This window comes from Pipistrellus kuhlii, unplaced genomic scaffold, assembly GCF_014108245.1.
Source record: "Pipistrellus kuhlii isolate mPipKuh1 unplaced genomic scaffold, mPipKuh1.p scaffold_m20_p_5, whole genome shotgun sequence".
In the NCBI taxonomy this organism is placed as follows: domain Eukaryota; kingdom Metazoa; phylum Chordata; class Mammalia; order Chiroptera; family Vespertilionidae; genus Pipistrellus; species Pipistrellus kuhlii.
The window spans coordinates 83,061,256-83,076,179 of record NW_023425551.1 but is presented as its reverse complement, the minus strand read 5'-3'; the positions used below and the strand labels follow the sequence as shown (position 1 = coordinate 83,076,179).

At 66.8% G+C, this 14,924-nt stretch overlaps 1 protein-coding gene across 1 annotated transcript in view; it reads right to left on the bottom strand.

The window, feature by feature from the left end:
- The window catches only part of TNXB (tenascin XB), a 76,522-nt gene that overhangs the window by 31,207 nt on the left and 30,391 nt on the right, over positions 1-14,924 (bottom strand). The window contains exons 5-13 of the mRNA XM_045573200.1: positions 14,079-14,235; positions 13,662-13,925; positions 12,315-13,043; positions 11,162-11,530; positions 10,030-10,323; positions 7,544-7,834; positions 4,207-4,539; positions 3,737-4,042; positions 1,680-1,982 (exon numbers count right to left, since the gene is read on the bottom strand). Of these exons, the coding sequence (XP_045429156.1) occupies positions 1,680-1,982; positions 3,737-4,042; positions 4,207-4,539; positions 7,544-7,834; positions 10,030-10,323; positions 11,162-11,530; positions 12,315-13,043; positions 13,662-13,925; positions 14,079-14,235 (3,046 nt within the window). The remainder of the gene's footprint in view (positions 1-1,679; positions 1,983-3,736; positions 4,043-4,206; positions 4,540-7,543; positions 7,835-10,029; positions 10,324-11,161; positions 11,531-12,314; positions 13,044-13,661; positions 13,926-14,078; positions 14,236-14,924) is intronic.

The window sequence follows — 14,924 nt, the reverse complement described above, 5'->3', positions numbered from 1 at the left end:
CTGCCCTGCAGCTAAGCCGTGCCCGCCCCTCCCCGCCTGCCTCCTGCCCAGCACCCGGGGTGCGTGTGGCCCGCTCGCTTCTCCTCTGACCCCAGTGTGGAAAGCAGGGTGCAGAGGTGCCTTTCCCAGGGCATTTCCCCCTCTGCTGAGACCCTGCTTCCCAGCAATTGTCCTCTGTTTGGTTCAAATAAACTCACAAAAGCTCTCACCAGCTGTGGACAGCGGAGTTCTAGCTCAGTGGTCGGCAAACTCACTCGTCAACAGAGCCAAATACCAACAGTACAACTAAAGTTTCTTTTGAAGCTGAAACCGACTTCTGCGCGTGGGCCACGGAGTTTCAGTGGCGCTGTCCGTGCGCCCCCGCACGTGGTATTTTGTGGAAGAGCCACACTCAAGGGGCCAAAGAGCCGCACGTGGCCCTTGAGCCGCAGGTTGCCGACCACGGCTCTAGCAGCGCCCGTGGCTGCAGCTGTCTTCCCATCGCCCTAGAATTGCGCGGACTCCGCCGGTGCCTGAGCCCCCCTTTACCGGCGGCACGGGGGTCCCCGCCGAAGCCTCACACTCGCAATTGGTAACTGTACATTGACGCCTTTGACTTCCTTTGTAACCCCGTGCACTTTATGCTACAGCTTTTACTTTTACTTCTTTCTTTTTTTTTTTTTTAAATATATTTTATTGATTTTTATACAGAGAGGAAGGGAGAGAGATAGAGAGATAGAAACATCGATGAGAGAGAGTCATTGGTCAGCTGCCTCCTGCACACCCCCTATTGGGGATATGCCCGCAACCAAGGTACATGCCCTTGACTGGAATCGAACCCGGGACCTTTCAGTCCCCAAGCCGACGCTCTATCCATTGAGCCAAACCGGTCCCGGCTACTTTTACTTATTTCTTAATCCTCACCCAAGGATATGTTTTCCATTTATTCAAGAGAGAGGAAGGGAGAGGGAGAAACTGCTGTGAGTGAGAAACATCGGTGGGCTGCCTCTTGCTGGCACCCGACGAGGGATCGAACCCACAGCCTGGGCATGTGCCCACTAGGAATCGAACCCACGACCCTGCAGTGCACAGGACGCTGCCAACCAGCGGAGCCACACCGGCCAGGGCTTATTTTACCGTGTTTTAGAAATACATTCTTATTGCTTTCAGAGAGGAAGGGAGAGGAAGAGAGTTGGGAACATCAATGATGAGAGAGAATCATTGCTCGGCTGCCTCCTGCACACTTCCCGCCCCATTGGATTGTGCCCTGACCAGAATCGAACCTAGAATCCTTCGGTCCACAGGCCGACGCTCTGGGCACTGAGCCAAACCAGCCAGGCTAACACTGCACACACCGTGGAAACCAGACCAGGAAACCACGAGGGCAGGAGGGCCCCGGAGCTGAGCGCCTGCGACTGGATTCCCGGGGTGACTGGCACCTGACGCCACCAAGTGGGCGGCAGGGGCAGTGGCAGCCATGTCCGACCATGGCGGGCATGTGAAGAGAGTGGAGGAGCCGGCTAGACAGTGAGAGGGAGCGGGAGAGGCATCGGAAGTGGGGTGGGTGAGAGGGAGACAGAGGGGTGGGAGGGAGGGTGAGGCGGGGACTGGTCCAGCCTGTGCAGGGAGGCGGGCAGGACCTGAGAGAGATGGTGTGGGCTCTGGAAAGCCATGGCTGGGCCTGCCTGGGCCTCACTCACCTGTCAGAGCGTCCACGGAGAGCGGGCCCCGGCGCTGCCCGCCGTGGAGCCCGTACAGGAGCATCCTGTACCCGTGGGCGGGCTCCAGGCCGGGCACCGTGGCCTCCCGCTGGTCTGCGGCCACCGGCACCGTCCGCAGCTGCCCGTCCCTGTCCTCGAACTGGACCTCGAAGGAGTCGAACTGGCCCTCGGGGACGGTCCACGCGAGGCCCACAGAGCGGGGCGTCACGCCGGTCACAGTCAGCGCCCCCAGGCGCGGCCCCGGGGACGGCTCCGTGGCTGCAGGAGCGGCTCCCGGCGGAGCTGAGGGAGGGGAGGCGGCCGTTAGGAAAGCCTCCTCCCCGGGTGGGAGGTGAGCACGTCATTGTCCTCCTGGAGCCGCGAGGGGGTCGGGCATCAAACCCCGCTGGGCGCAGCCCCGCCCTCATCCTCCCAGGCCCTGGGGCCCTGTGGGCTGCCGGCCACCACTGAGGCTGGGGGAGCGGCCCCGGACTGTTTGCTCAGCACTCGGCCGTCCGCCCCGCGCCCCGCCCCCATATGCTGCCCCTCGGCTGCCCACTCCGCACCCCAAGCCGCCAGGCCCCGGGGAAGTCCTGCGGGCACCACCCGGGGAGGCTGAGGGCTCACCCTCTGCCGCCTCCGCCAGGCAGCGCCAGCCCTCCGGACGCCGGACCGTCCCATCGCCTGCCTCGCCCTCACCTTGTCCCCCAAACCACCTGCCTCGCCCCCACCTCCTCTGCTCCCCACAGTCAGCAGGTGGTCAGGGGCATCCATCTCATCCAGGGCAAAGCCACGCCCTGACAGCGGGCGCCCCGAGGCCTGCACGTCCACCTCACAGCCCCCAATTCCAGAACATTCCTCGCCAGCCCACCGGTGTTGGGGCACCTTCCCTCTGCCCCAAGGGCCGTCTCCAAGGCCTGGGCGGCCTGTGCTCGTCCTTCCTCAGCGGGCCCTCCCCACCACCTTCCATCACTGGCCTCCGGGCTCCCTGCCTCCGTGGGGCCAGGTTGCACGGCACCGCTGACGGGCCTGTGCCCGGGCCCCCCGCTTAGCATGGGGGCTCGGCACAGGAGCCCTGGCGGTGCCCCTCACCAGTGGTCACCACGCGTTGGCTAAGGTAATGTGTGGTTGAGCGTCAACCAAGGAACCAGGAGGTCAGGGTCAGTCCCCAGTAGAGACGCGTACGGGACAGCCAATCAGTGATTCTCTCTCATCACTGATGTTCTCTCTCTCCTTCTCTCCCCCTGCCCCTGAAACCAGTAGAAATAGATTAAAAGTAAAATGAAAACAGGCTGCTGCCGAGGCCTCAGGAAGAGATGGGTAACTCGCCGCACGCCTTGCTCCTGCTGGCCCGGCCCGCACCCTGCCCTGTGCGGGACCGGCCGCTTTGCCCTCCTCTCATGCCGGCTACAGAAAAGAAACCCGGTGGAAGGTTCTGGAAACTAAGCCAACCAGGTCATGGGAGGGCGGGCTCTGTGGACGTCAGCCTCGCTCAAACCTCTCAGTTCCTCTGCTGGCAACTGTGCTCATCCCCGACAGTAAACGTGGTTTTTCCAACGTGGTCCTTCCTTCAGCGAACCAGAGGCGGGGCGCTCCGCGCTGGGCCCGGGGGGCAGGGCAGCGGGAGGGCCCCGGGCCCCGCCTCCGTGCTGCGGCTCGGAGGTGCCCAGGCCCGGCCTGCGCGGTGGCGGGGCAGCCAGCGGGAGGCTTCTCCTGGCTGCAAGGCGCTCACGAGGGGGTGAGGGGGAGAGCCCTGCCCCCCGCGGGCCGGGCCTCAGGCACACTGACCAGCGAGGCAGCCAGGGGAGAGGGGTCGCAGCAGCCCGGAGGCAGCGCGGACAGATGCCCTCCACAGATGCCCTGTGCGGCAGGCACGCCCGTTTTACAGGCGAGGACACAGGCACGATGCTTAAAAGTGGCCCGAGGCCCTGCAGGCAGTCAGTCCCTGTGGACGCTCCTCCTCGTCTACCCCAAGATGGTGGGGCACGGGCCCACGGCAAGGACCGCACCACAGAGAGGCTGGGCACCAGGGGAGGAAATCGAACCCGCCCACTCACCGGTCAGGCCCAGGGCGGCCGCGGGGCCCACGCGCCGGCCCCCCTGCAGGCCGTACAGGTGCATCTTGTACTTGCGCCCCGGCTCCAGGCCCCGCACGGTCACCGCACTCTCCTCGCCCCCGACACGCACCACCTGGGGCCGCCCGTCCCTGTCCTTGTACTGCACGGTGAAGGCGTCGAAGTGGCCCCGGGCCACGGTCCAGGCCAGGCTCAGCGAGTCCGGGGAGGCCCCCGTCACCGTCAGCTGCCCCAGCACGGGCTCCTCCGCGCTGGGCTCCGGGGGGCCGGGGGGCTCGTCCTCTGCAGCCAGAAGGACACACAGGGAGGTGAGGCAGGCTCCGCGGGGAAGTCCCGTCGTCTCCCGGGCCCTGCGGGCGCCCAGCGGGCACCACGGCCCAGCCCGGAGCAGAGGGCCCTGCGCCCATCGCCTCGCAGTGCGAGCTGCAGGCCCCGGCGCCCCGCCCACTCACCCGTCACCCCGGTGGCGGAGGCGGGGCCCAGGCGCTGGCCGGCGTGGACGCCGTACAGGTGCATCTTGTACTTGTGGGCCGGCTCCAGGCCCGAGATGGTGACCCCGGCCTCGTGTCCCGGCACCCGCACCGCCTTGGGCTGCCCGTCCCCGTTCTTGTACTGGACCAGGAAGTGGTCAAACTGGCCCTCGGGGACGGTCCAGGCCAGGCTCAGCGAGTCCGGGGAGGACCCGGTCACCGTCAGCTCCCCCAGGCGAGGCTCCACGGGGGGCTGGGGGGCCTCCGTGCTGGGCTCTGTGGGTCTCGGGGTCTCCTCCACGGCCTCCTGGGCGGCTGTGGAAACAGGGGGTGCAGCTTTCAGGGCGACTTGCTCTGCTGGTCACGGTAAGCGTGGTGCTCGGCACGGCCGGCAAATACGCTCCGGAGCCGCAGGCTAGTGGTTTGTGTGGCTTGTGTGCGCCACCCAATGGCTCAGGCCCCCAGGTCCCCCTGCCGTGCGGACCCCGGGCTGGGGGGCAGGGGGCCGGGTCCCTGGAGTCTGAGAGGAGAGCTGGTGCTGGTCGGAAGACGCCTCGGAGGCCTGTCCCCGAGGCCACCGTCAGTGCTGCCCTCAGGCACTAAGGGCGAGAGCCCCGCCCACCTGCCATCCCCTCCCGCTCCTCGGCCCCAGCGCTGCCCTCCCTCCCCTCTGACCCTCAGGAATGAGCTGCTAGGCAGGACTTGAGGGAAAAGTGGGGCTGGGGGTGGGGGTAGGGGACCCCTGCTCTTCCCTGGCTGTCTAGAATCTTCCCTGGCTGTCTAGAATCTTCCCTGGCTGTCTAGAATCTTCCCAGATTGTCTAGAATCTTCCCTGGTTGTCTAGAATCTTCCCTGGCTGTCTAGAATCTTCCCTGGCTGTCTAGAATCTTCCCTGGTTGTCTAGAATCTTCCCAGATTGTCTAGAATCTTCCCTGGCTGTCTAGAATCTTCCCTGGCTGTCTAGAATCTTCCCAGATTGTCTAGAATCTTCCCTGGCTGTCTAGAATCTTCCCTGGCTGTCTAGAATCTTCCTTGGTTGTCTAGAATCTTCCCTGGCTGTCTAGAATCTTCCCTGGCTGTCTAGAATCTTCCCTGGCTGTCTAGAATCTTCCCAGATTGTCTAGAATCTTCCCTGGCTGTCTAGAATCTTCCCTGGCTGTCTAGAATCTTCCCAGATTGTCTAGAATCTTCCCTGGCTGTCTAGAATCTTCCCTGGCTGTCTAGAATCTTCCTTGGTTGTCTAGAATCTTCCCTGGCTGTCTAGAATCTTCCCTGGCTGTCTAGAATCTTCCCTGGCTGTCTAGAATCTTCCTTGGTTGTCTAGAATCTTCCCTGGCTGTCTAGAATCTTCCCTGGCTGTCTAGAATCTTCCCTGGCTGTCTAGAATCTTCCCTGGCTGTCTAGAATCTTCCCTGGCTGTCTAGAGTGTTCCCTGGCTGTCTAGAGTGTTCCCTGGCTGTCTAGAATCTTCCCTGGCTGTCTAGAATCTTCCCAGATTGTCTAGAATCTTCCCTGGCTGTCTAGAATCTTCCCTGGCTGTCTAGAATCTTCCCAGATTGTCTAGAATCTTCCCTGGCTGTCTAGAATCTTCCCTGGCTGTCTAGAATCTTCCCTGGCTGTCTAGAATCTTCCCTGGCTGTCTAGAATCTTCCCTGGCTGTCTAGAATCTTCCCAGATTGTCTAGAATCTTCCCTGGCTGTCTAGAATCTTCCCTGGCTGTCTAGAATCTTCCCAGATTGTCTAGAATCTTCCCTGGTTGTCTAGAATCTTCCCTGGCTGTCTAGAATCTTCCCAGATTGTCTAGAATCTTCCCTGGCTGTCTAGAATCTTCCCTGGCTGTCTAGAATCTTCCCTGGCTGTCTAGAATCTTCCCTGGCTGTCTAGAATCTTCCCTGGTTGTCTAGAATCTTCCCAGATTGTCTAGAATCTTCCCTGGCTGTCTAGAATCTTCCCTGGCTGTCTAGAATCTTCCTTGGTTGTCTAGAATCTTCCCTGGCTGTCTAGAATCTTCCCTGGCTGTCTAGAGTGTTCCCTGGCTGTCTAGAATCTTCCCAGATTGTCTAGAATCTTCCCTGGCTGTCTAGAATCTTCCCAGATTGTCTAGAATCTTCCCTGGCTGTCTAGAATCTTCCCAGATTGTCTAGAATCTTCCCTGGCTGTCTAGAATCTTCCCTGGCTGTCTAGAATCTTCCCAGATTGTCTAGAATCTTCCCTGGTTGTCTAGAATCGCAGCCCCAGGGCGCCTACCCATGTCGGCTGCCCTTCGGTCTTTGCTGGGGCTCCATGGACTGGACAAGGACAGCCAGCCCTTCCGTGACCCCCTCCCAGTCCAGGGAGCCATTAGGGGAAGCAGATGGGGGAGGGAGGAGAAAGGAATGGTCGCCCAGGTGAGGATGGGAAGGCAGGGATGGGAGCGGAAAGGATACCAGCGAGCCAGAGCCCCGGGGCCGAGCTGCTGCCGTGAGACTCGGGCTCAGCTGCCTGGCTGTGCTGCCCGCTGTGTGAGGGTTACAGCAGGTGTCCCCATTTGACAGATGGGAAAGCTGAGGCAGACAGGCTCAGTAACCGGCACGTGGTCCCATAGGCCAAGCCCAGGGCCGGGGAGCTGGGCGCGGGCGGTGCTGTCACCTTGGACAGAGGGCAGGGGCACAGAGGGCAGGGGCAGCAGAGCGGGCAGCAGTGAGAGCTCAGACACGGCCTGGAAGGGAAGGCCCCGCACAGACCGGGGGAAGAGCATGGCGGCTGAGGACACGGGCAGGAGCCGGAGGCAGGAAGAGGGATGTGCTGGGCTGGGAGAGGGTGCTGTTCTCGTAGGTGGAGAAGCAGGGCCACGCCAGGGGGCAGGCCTGGTGGTGGGGGGTGGGGGAGGGAAGCCCCAGGACATGGGAGAGGAGGCAGAGGCATTGGCAGAACGGGAGCGGAGAACAAGAAGGTGGAGGGAGGCGTGGAGGGGCCCTGGGCCAGGTCCCTGGTTCCACTCAGAGGACGGGGTGTGTGTGTGTGTGTGTGTGTGTTCCTCTCTCCCCTATGGGCTGTAAATTAGCTGGGGCTGAAGGGAGCCTGGGTGCGGACGGCCGTCACCCCTGCAGGGTCAGACGGGTCAGTGGGAGCTGACCGCCTGGCGCGTCTGGTGAGCCGGGTCTGACACGCCTCCGGGGCCTGGGCGCGGCCGAGGGCTGGACGGCCAGCAGGCGGGGAGGCCGGTGGTCCTGGGGGGGGGGGCAGCCAGCCGTCTCGGGAGGCCCAGCAGGTGCCTGGCTGAGGCGTGTGTGGAGGGTTAGGGCTGGTAGGGGTTGCCTGGGCGCAGGTGCCCACTCACCAGTGGTGCCCTCGGCGACGAGGGGGCCGTGCCGCCTCTTGCTGGCGATGCCGAACAGACTGAACCTGTAGGTGCGGTCGGCGTCCAGCGGGGAGACGGTGACCGAGCGCTCCGGCCCCTCCACGGGCACCGTCTGGGGCCGCCCGTCCCTGTCCCTGTACTGCACCACGAAGGAGTCGAAGCGGCCCTCGGGGACCGTCCAGGAGAGGCGCAGCGAGTGCGGGGTGGGCTCCGTCACCCTCAGCGTGCCCAGGCGGGGCGGGGCCTCCGGGCTGGGCTCGCTCCGAGGCACTGGGAGGGGCACAGAGAGGCGGTGAGCGGCGGTGAGTGAGGGGTGCACTGCGCACTCTGCTGCCCGGCTGTGCCCGCCACAGGCTGTGCCCGCCTGGAGGGAGGGCACCTTCTGCACGAGGGGCTGGGGTGGCCCAGGGGGAGGGGCCTCAGAGGCGAGGGGCCCAGGAGCCCTTTGCCGGTCTCCATGACCAGGGGTGCGGCCGGGCTGCCCCTGCTTCCAGCCTCACTACCATTCACTAGCTGGTTCCTCCGGGGGGGTGGGGGTGGGGGGAGGGTCGTGGAGTGGATGGTTGTGGGGAGCCTCCCACACCCGTGCTCTGGGCCCCACATCCTCCTCCTCTCGTCTGCCCCCATCCCCACCCGGCACTCCATCCCAGCACGGATTCCAGAACGGGAGGTCTACCCTGGTGGCAGCCTGTCTGCATCCCAGCCCCCCACACCCCCGCTGCAGGACAGTGCTGAGCTCCCTGCCAGCTCTCCCCAGGGCAATCTGAGCCCCCCTCTTACCCCCCAGCTCTCCCCAGGGCAGTCTGAGCCCCCCCCCCAGCTCTCCCCAGGGCAATCTGAGCCCCCCTCTTACCCCCCAGCTCTCCCCAGGGCAGTCTGAGCCCCCCCCCCAGCTCTCCCCAGGGCAGTCTGAGCCCCCCCCCCAGCTCTCCCCAGGGCAGTCTGAGCCCCCCCCCCAGCTCTCCCCAGGGCAGTCTGAGCCCCCCCAGCTCTCCCCAGGGCAGTGCTGAGCCCCCCCCCCATCTCCCCAGGGCAGTGCTGAGCCCCCCCAGCACTCCCCAGGGCAGTCTGAGGCCCCCCCCAGCTCTCCCCAGGGCAGTCTGAGCCCCCCCAGCTCTCCCCAGGGCAGTCTGAGCCCCCCTCTTACCCCCCAGCTCTCCCCAGGGCAGTGCTGAGCCCCCCCCCCAGCTCTCCCCAGGGCAGTCTGAGCCCCCCCCCAGCTCTCCCCAGGGCAGTCTGAGCCCCCCCCCAGCTCTCCCCAGGGCAGTCTGAGCCCCCCCCCCCAGCTCTCCCCAGGGCAGTCTGAGCCCCCCCAGCTCTCCCCAGGGCAGTCTGAGCCCCCCCAGCTCTCCCCAGGACAGTCTGAGCCCCCCTCTTACCCCCCAGCTCTCCCAAGGGCAGTCTGAGCCCCCCCAGCTCTCCCCAGGGCAGTGCTGAGCTTGAACTGCTAGTCTGTGGACACCGTAGCTCTGAATCTGGCACGTCAGGCCTCGCCCCCGTTTGGACACCAGGGTGCCACTATGGGGGCTCGGCCCCTCTTCCAAGCCACCCTCAGGCTTCCCTGTGGGCGCCCGCAGCGCTGGCCATCCCCAGGGTCCCACCGGCCCACCCTGCTCCTGTGCACTGGCACTGATGTCCCCAAACCCCCTTCAGGTCTCCCGCCCACAGCCCCCAGCCAGGAGGCGCAGTACAACCGCCGGGCGCTCTGAGTGGCCCCTCTGTGCCCACTCGGCGCCTATAGCCGGGCAGGCCCCCGGGGGCTTGAGGGTGGTGCCAGACACCCAGAGCCTCCGGAGTGCACGTGACCTTGGCAAACACTCAGAAGACCAAGCACAGGGCGCTGCTCCTGGCCCCTCTGCTCCTGGCCCCTCTGCTCCTGGCCCCTCTGCTCCTGGCCCCTCTGCTCCTTGCTGAGGGGATGGGATTTTCTGACCCAGAAAAGCCAGGCGCCTGAGCCCTTGCTCTCCTCACCTCCCACATCCAGACCCACTGCCCACCCCACCAGCCATTGCCCCTTCTGCCGGCTCCCAGGGAACTCACTCCTTCCTCCAGGGACCAGGCCTCCGTGGACCTTGTAGGATAAATAGAATTGCCTCTCTCCCACTGAAAACCCCTCAGAGTCCCCCCTGGGCAGTGCTGAGCCCCCCTTACCCCCCAGCTCTCCCACTGAAAACCCCTCAGAGTCCCCCCAGGGCCCTCCGGGAAGGCCCAAGCTCCCGTCAGACATGAGACCAATGCCCTCAGCTGCCCAGCGAGGAAAACAGACACGGCCCCTCCCACAGTCTCCCACCCGCCTCGCTCTCCACGGCTCCTGCCTGCACCGCCCTCCTCAGCCTCTCTGCCTGTTTCCCTTCGGATTCCTCAGGGACCCCTGCCTCCAGGCAGCCCTCCTGGCGTTCCCAAAGCACCGAGAACGTGGAGGACAGAGGGCGGCGGGCAGGCGGGAGTGCGGCCGCCTCACTCACCGGTCTTGGCTTCCGCCACCAGGGGGCCGTGCCTCTTCTTGCCCACAAACCCGTACAGGACAAACTTGTACTTGCGGCCCCCGTCCAGGCCGGTGACGAGGGCCGAGCGCTGCGGCCCCTCCACGGGCACCACCCGGGGCCGGTCCCGGTCCTTGTACTGGATCGTGAAGGAGTCGAACTCGCCCTGCGGGACCGTCCAGTGCAGGCGCAGGGAGCTGGAGGTCACGTCGGCCGCCGTCAGCTCGCCCAGGCGCGGCGGGGCCAAGGGCTGCCCCGGCTTCTCCCCGTCGCTGTCTAGAGGGGCGGGGAGGAGAGGGGGCACTCAACCCGGCCCTCAGCTCCACCGCCCACGGGCTCACTCCCCGCGGGACAGCGGGACAGTCCGCCCGCCCTCCGTTCCCCACGGGGGCCGCTGGGACCAGCCTTCCCGAGGAGCTGTCCCCCTCACGCCCCCCCCCCCCCCCCAGGTCCCAGTTTCTCTCCACACCGAGGTCATGGGGACGTTTCAGGCCCCCGTGCTGCTTCTGGACAGTTTGGAAACCCCTCAGTCCACCTGCCCGGCTCTCCCTGTCTCCCTCTGGTGAGCTGGACCTGGAGCTTTGGGGTCTCCTAAGCAGGGAACGTGAGAGCCGGGGACCCCAACGCCGGCCTTCCCTGGCTCTGCAGACCTGGCCCATCCCTGCAGGCCTGAGGCTACGGTGCTCCCTGCCCCAAGGGGCCTCCACCCCCGGAGGGCAGGGCCGCCACCTAGCCTGCCCAGCAGGGCGGCAGGGGCTGGGGGAGGAGCGGGGAGGAGGGGCTGAGGCCACATCAGAGGCCTCCCCACACCCACCAGAGCTCCATGGGGTGAGGCAGAGGAGTGACCAGGGCGACGGGGCAGGACTCAGGGCAAAGAAAGCCGCAGGGAGAAGCCTGCCCACCCTGACGCCCCGCCCCCTCCCGTTTTCTCTTCCCGGGAACTCCCCTCCCCTCGCTGCCATCGTTCCAGACTTCACCCATCCTTCCTCTGTCTCTCCACTCCTTTTCTCCGCTGTTTTCTCCCACCGCTCCCACCAGACAGCCTGCCTTCCACCCTCCCACCCCAGCCCGCCCCAGCCGCGCGGCCCAGGTCTGAGCAGAAGCCAGGAAGTACCCATAACGCCTTGGTAGATGAGCGGGGCAGAGGGCTCGCCCTCAGGGGAGACCCCACGAAGGGACAGCTCATAGGGCGCTCCAGGAGGGGGCGAGGGCAGCAGTGCCTGGCGGACATCCCCGGGCAGTATTTGGTCATGCGACCCTGGCCCGCCGGACACCCGGAGGTGCAGCTGGAAGCGGTCAAAGGTGTCAGGCTGGGCCATCCAGGCCACGCGCAGGCGCCCCGCATCGTCTCTGCCCAGCACCCTCAGCTCCCCCAGCTCCTGGGGGCGCTGCTGCAGGCCGGGCGCCTGGGCTCCTTGAGTCGTCGCGGGGCCGGAGGGCGGAGGCTCATCAGTGGCCCCCAGGAGGCCGGAGGGGGCGGACCCTGGGAGGGGCAGGGCAGAAAACAGGAGAGTCCAGTGTGAGAGCGGGATGGGGTCTGCCCGCCGGCCCCTGAGAGCCTGCACACCTCCCTGCCGCCTCACCCGCCCCCCAGCCGCGGCCCCACATTCCGCCCCGCACGGAGCAGACAGGCCTGCGGGTAACACTGAAGGGAGCAAAGTGCCCCCCAGACTCCCCCTCAGACTCCGGTGCCCTCCAGCCCGCCCCAGCCCGCCACGGAGCCCCCCTGGGAGGGGCTGCGCCTCCCGTCAGTCTGCAGCCGAGCCTGGAAGAAAGGGGGGCGGGGGGCGGGAACGGGCTGGTGAGAGGCTTCGGCTCCGCGGCTTCCGGGCCTAAGGGGAGAAAAGGTCCCCCCGGCCCCCCGCAGCCCGGCGCCGGCGGACACGGCTCCTGTGGAGAGACCGGCGGAGGGGAGCGGGGGTGGGGTGGGGGGAGCGGAGGGGAGCCGGGGCGGCTGCGATGGCCTTCCGAGGTGTCCCTCTGAGGCCGAGGCCAAACTGGGAAATGGCAACCACCGGCCACCGCGGGATCAGAGCCGGGAGCCTCGGCTCCTGCCCGCCGCCCTCCGCGAGCCCGCGCCCCCGGCCCGCAACTGCCCCGTGAGGGCCCCAGACCGGCTGTGCCAGGGGTCCGCCAGGCCCCGGGAGCGGAGGGGGTTGTAGGGGCCCGGGGGTGGGCCTGTGCTTCGCTGGGGGGACCCCGCGGAGAGCGGGAGGAGGGGGGGGGGCGCGGGTCCGGAGGCGGGGGCCGGGCCCCGCCCACGCTACCTGTGGTGGTGATGAAGGCGTAGGACTTGGAGGTCCGCCCGGCCCGCACCCCGTGCACCTCCACGTGGTAGGTGGTGCCGGGCAGCAGGCCGGGCAGGCTGGCGGTGCGCGCCGAGCCCGGCACGCTCAGCTCCCCGCGGGCGCCCTCTGCCGGCGGCTGCGGCTGCCAGCGCAGCACCACGCGCTCGAAGTGGCCGCGGAGCCCGTCGAGGGACACGAGCAGGGAGCCGTCGGCGGAGCTGCCCAGCACCTCGGGCTTGGGGTGGCGCGGCCCGGCCACCCCGTCGACGCCTTCGGGCGAGAGGCCATAGATGCCCAGGTGGGAGTCGGGCTTCCAGGGGCCGGCGGTGGGAGCCGGCCGGCGGGCCGGCGGGGCGGAGGGGGCGGGGGAGCCCGGGGAGCCCGGGGCGCCGGCCGCGCGCCGCCGCTGCAGGTAGGCGTGGATGAGGCGCGCGGCGGACGCGTACGTCTGGTTGGCCCGCAGCGGGAAGCCGCGCGCCCGCAGGTGGCGCTCCAGGTCCTGCGCGGAGCCGCGGAAGCGGCTCAGCTCGGCAGGCAGGTCGCCCCAGGGCCGCCGGGAAGGCGGCGGCGCGCCGGGCCCGGGCCGAGCCTCCTTCGGGCCCTCCTCCGTGGGCCGCGGCGGGCGCGGCGGGCGCGGGGCCGGGCCGGGCCGGGGCCGCGGGGGCGGGGCGGGCGGCCGCACCTCCGGGTGGCTGTGGTGGCCGGGTGCTGGGGGGCAAAGAGGGGAAGCGGGAGAGCCGTCAGGGGCAGCCCCCCCACCCCCCCCGCCGCCTCCTCCGTCCCCCCACCGGCCGGAGGCCGCATCCTGGCCGGCCCCACCTGGAGAGACACCGAGAGAAGGAGTTAGTGTCCCGGCGCCCACCCTCGCCCTCCTGCGCCCCGCGGCGCCCTGGAAGGAAGAGAAGCCCGCGGGCAGGGGAGAGGGAGCGGGAGGGGGGAGCCTCAGCCGGTGGGGTCCCTCTGTCACAGGAGAGAAAGTTCCAGCATCTGTCAGGAGACCAGGTTAGCGGGAAATCGCTGCCATGAGACCTCACCCCCAACGCGCCCCTGAGCCAACCGAGTGCTGGTCTCCCTGCCTAATGCCAGTGCCCCGCGCCGGGCCGCTCCGGGGCTCCCGGCTCCGAGGGGAGGCAGCTCCCGCCCACTGCTGTCTCCCTGGCGGGCATCCCCCCATCTCCGCCCCCCGCCCCCCCCCCCCCCCCCCCCGGCTGCACCTGCCTCTGGGGCCAGCCTGCCAGGTGCACTCAGGAGCTGCCAGCCTGGGGCGGGGGTGCCAGGAAGGGGCCGCGCACTCGGAAGCAGGCCGCCCGCAGCCGGCGAGCGTACCTGTGTTGGCCCTGACGGAAGCCGGGTAGCTCACGGCCCGGCCCCGCTCCGCCGTGACCGTCACCACGTACTCCACGCCTGGCATCAGGTCGGTCAGCAGCGTCCCGTCGGCGCCGGCGGGCACTTCCAGCCGCACCCTCTGGTTGCCGGCGCTGACATAGGACACCACGAACCGGTCCACCTCGGCCTGCGGGCGCAGCCAGCTGAGCGCCAGCGTGGTAGGCGTCACGGCCACCACCCGGAGGTCCTGGGGGCCGTCGATCACTGGCCGGGGAAGAGAGGAGGGGTCAGGCGGGCCTGGCTCCTGGCACCAGCTTTCCTGCTCAGAGCACTGTCCCGCCCGCCCGAGGCCTCCCCAACCCGCCAAGCCCTCCTGGGGGCAGAGTCCCGGCGGCCCCGCCCACAGCCCCCTCTCACTGGTGGTGATGGTCTTGGAGGCAGGAGGGCCCCAGTTGGTCCCTCGAAGGGCGCGGACAGTGACCTGGTACTCCTGACCCGGGGCCAGTCCTCTCTGGTCGTAGGCCGAGGCAGAGCTGGGCACCCGCGCAGTGAATGGCGGGCTGGCGCCCTCTGGCTGCAGGAGACAGAAGGCGGGTCGGGGCTGGCACTCTGCCCTGCCACTCAGTCCCCTTCTCCTGACTCCAGCTCCCAGCAGCGGCATCAGCTGGGTTAGGGTTAGGGTTGGGGTTGGGGTTGGGGTTGGGGTTAGGGTTGGGGTTGGGGTTGGGGTTGGGGTTGGGGTTAGGGTTAGGGTTGGGGTTAGGGTTAGGGTTAGGGTTAGGGTTGGGGTTAGGGTTAGGGTTGGGGTTGGGGTTGGGGTTAGGGTTAGGGTTAGGGTTAGGGTTAGGGTTAGGATTAGGGTTAGGGTTGGGGTTAGGGTTAGGGTTAGGGTTAGGGTTAGGGTTGGGGTTAGGGTTGGGGTTAGGGTTAGGGTTAGGGTTAGGGTTAGGGTTGGGGTTGGGGTTGGGTTAGGGTTAGGGTTAGGGTTAGGGTTAGGGTTAGGGTTAGGGTTAGGGTTAGGGTTGGGGTTGGGGTTGGGGTTAGGGTTAGGGTTAGGGTTGGGGTTAGGGTTAGGGTTGGGGTTGGGTTAGGATTAGGGTTAGGGTTAGGGTTAGGGTTAGGGTTAGGATTAGGGTTAGGGTTAGGGTTGGGGTTAGGGTTAGGGTTAGGGTTAGGGTTAGGGTTAGGGTTGGGGTTGGGGTTGGGGTTAGGGTTAGGGTTGGGGTGGGGTTAGGATTAGGGTTAGGGTTAGGGTTAGGGTTA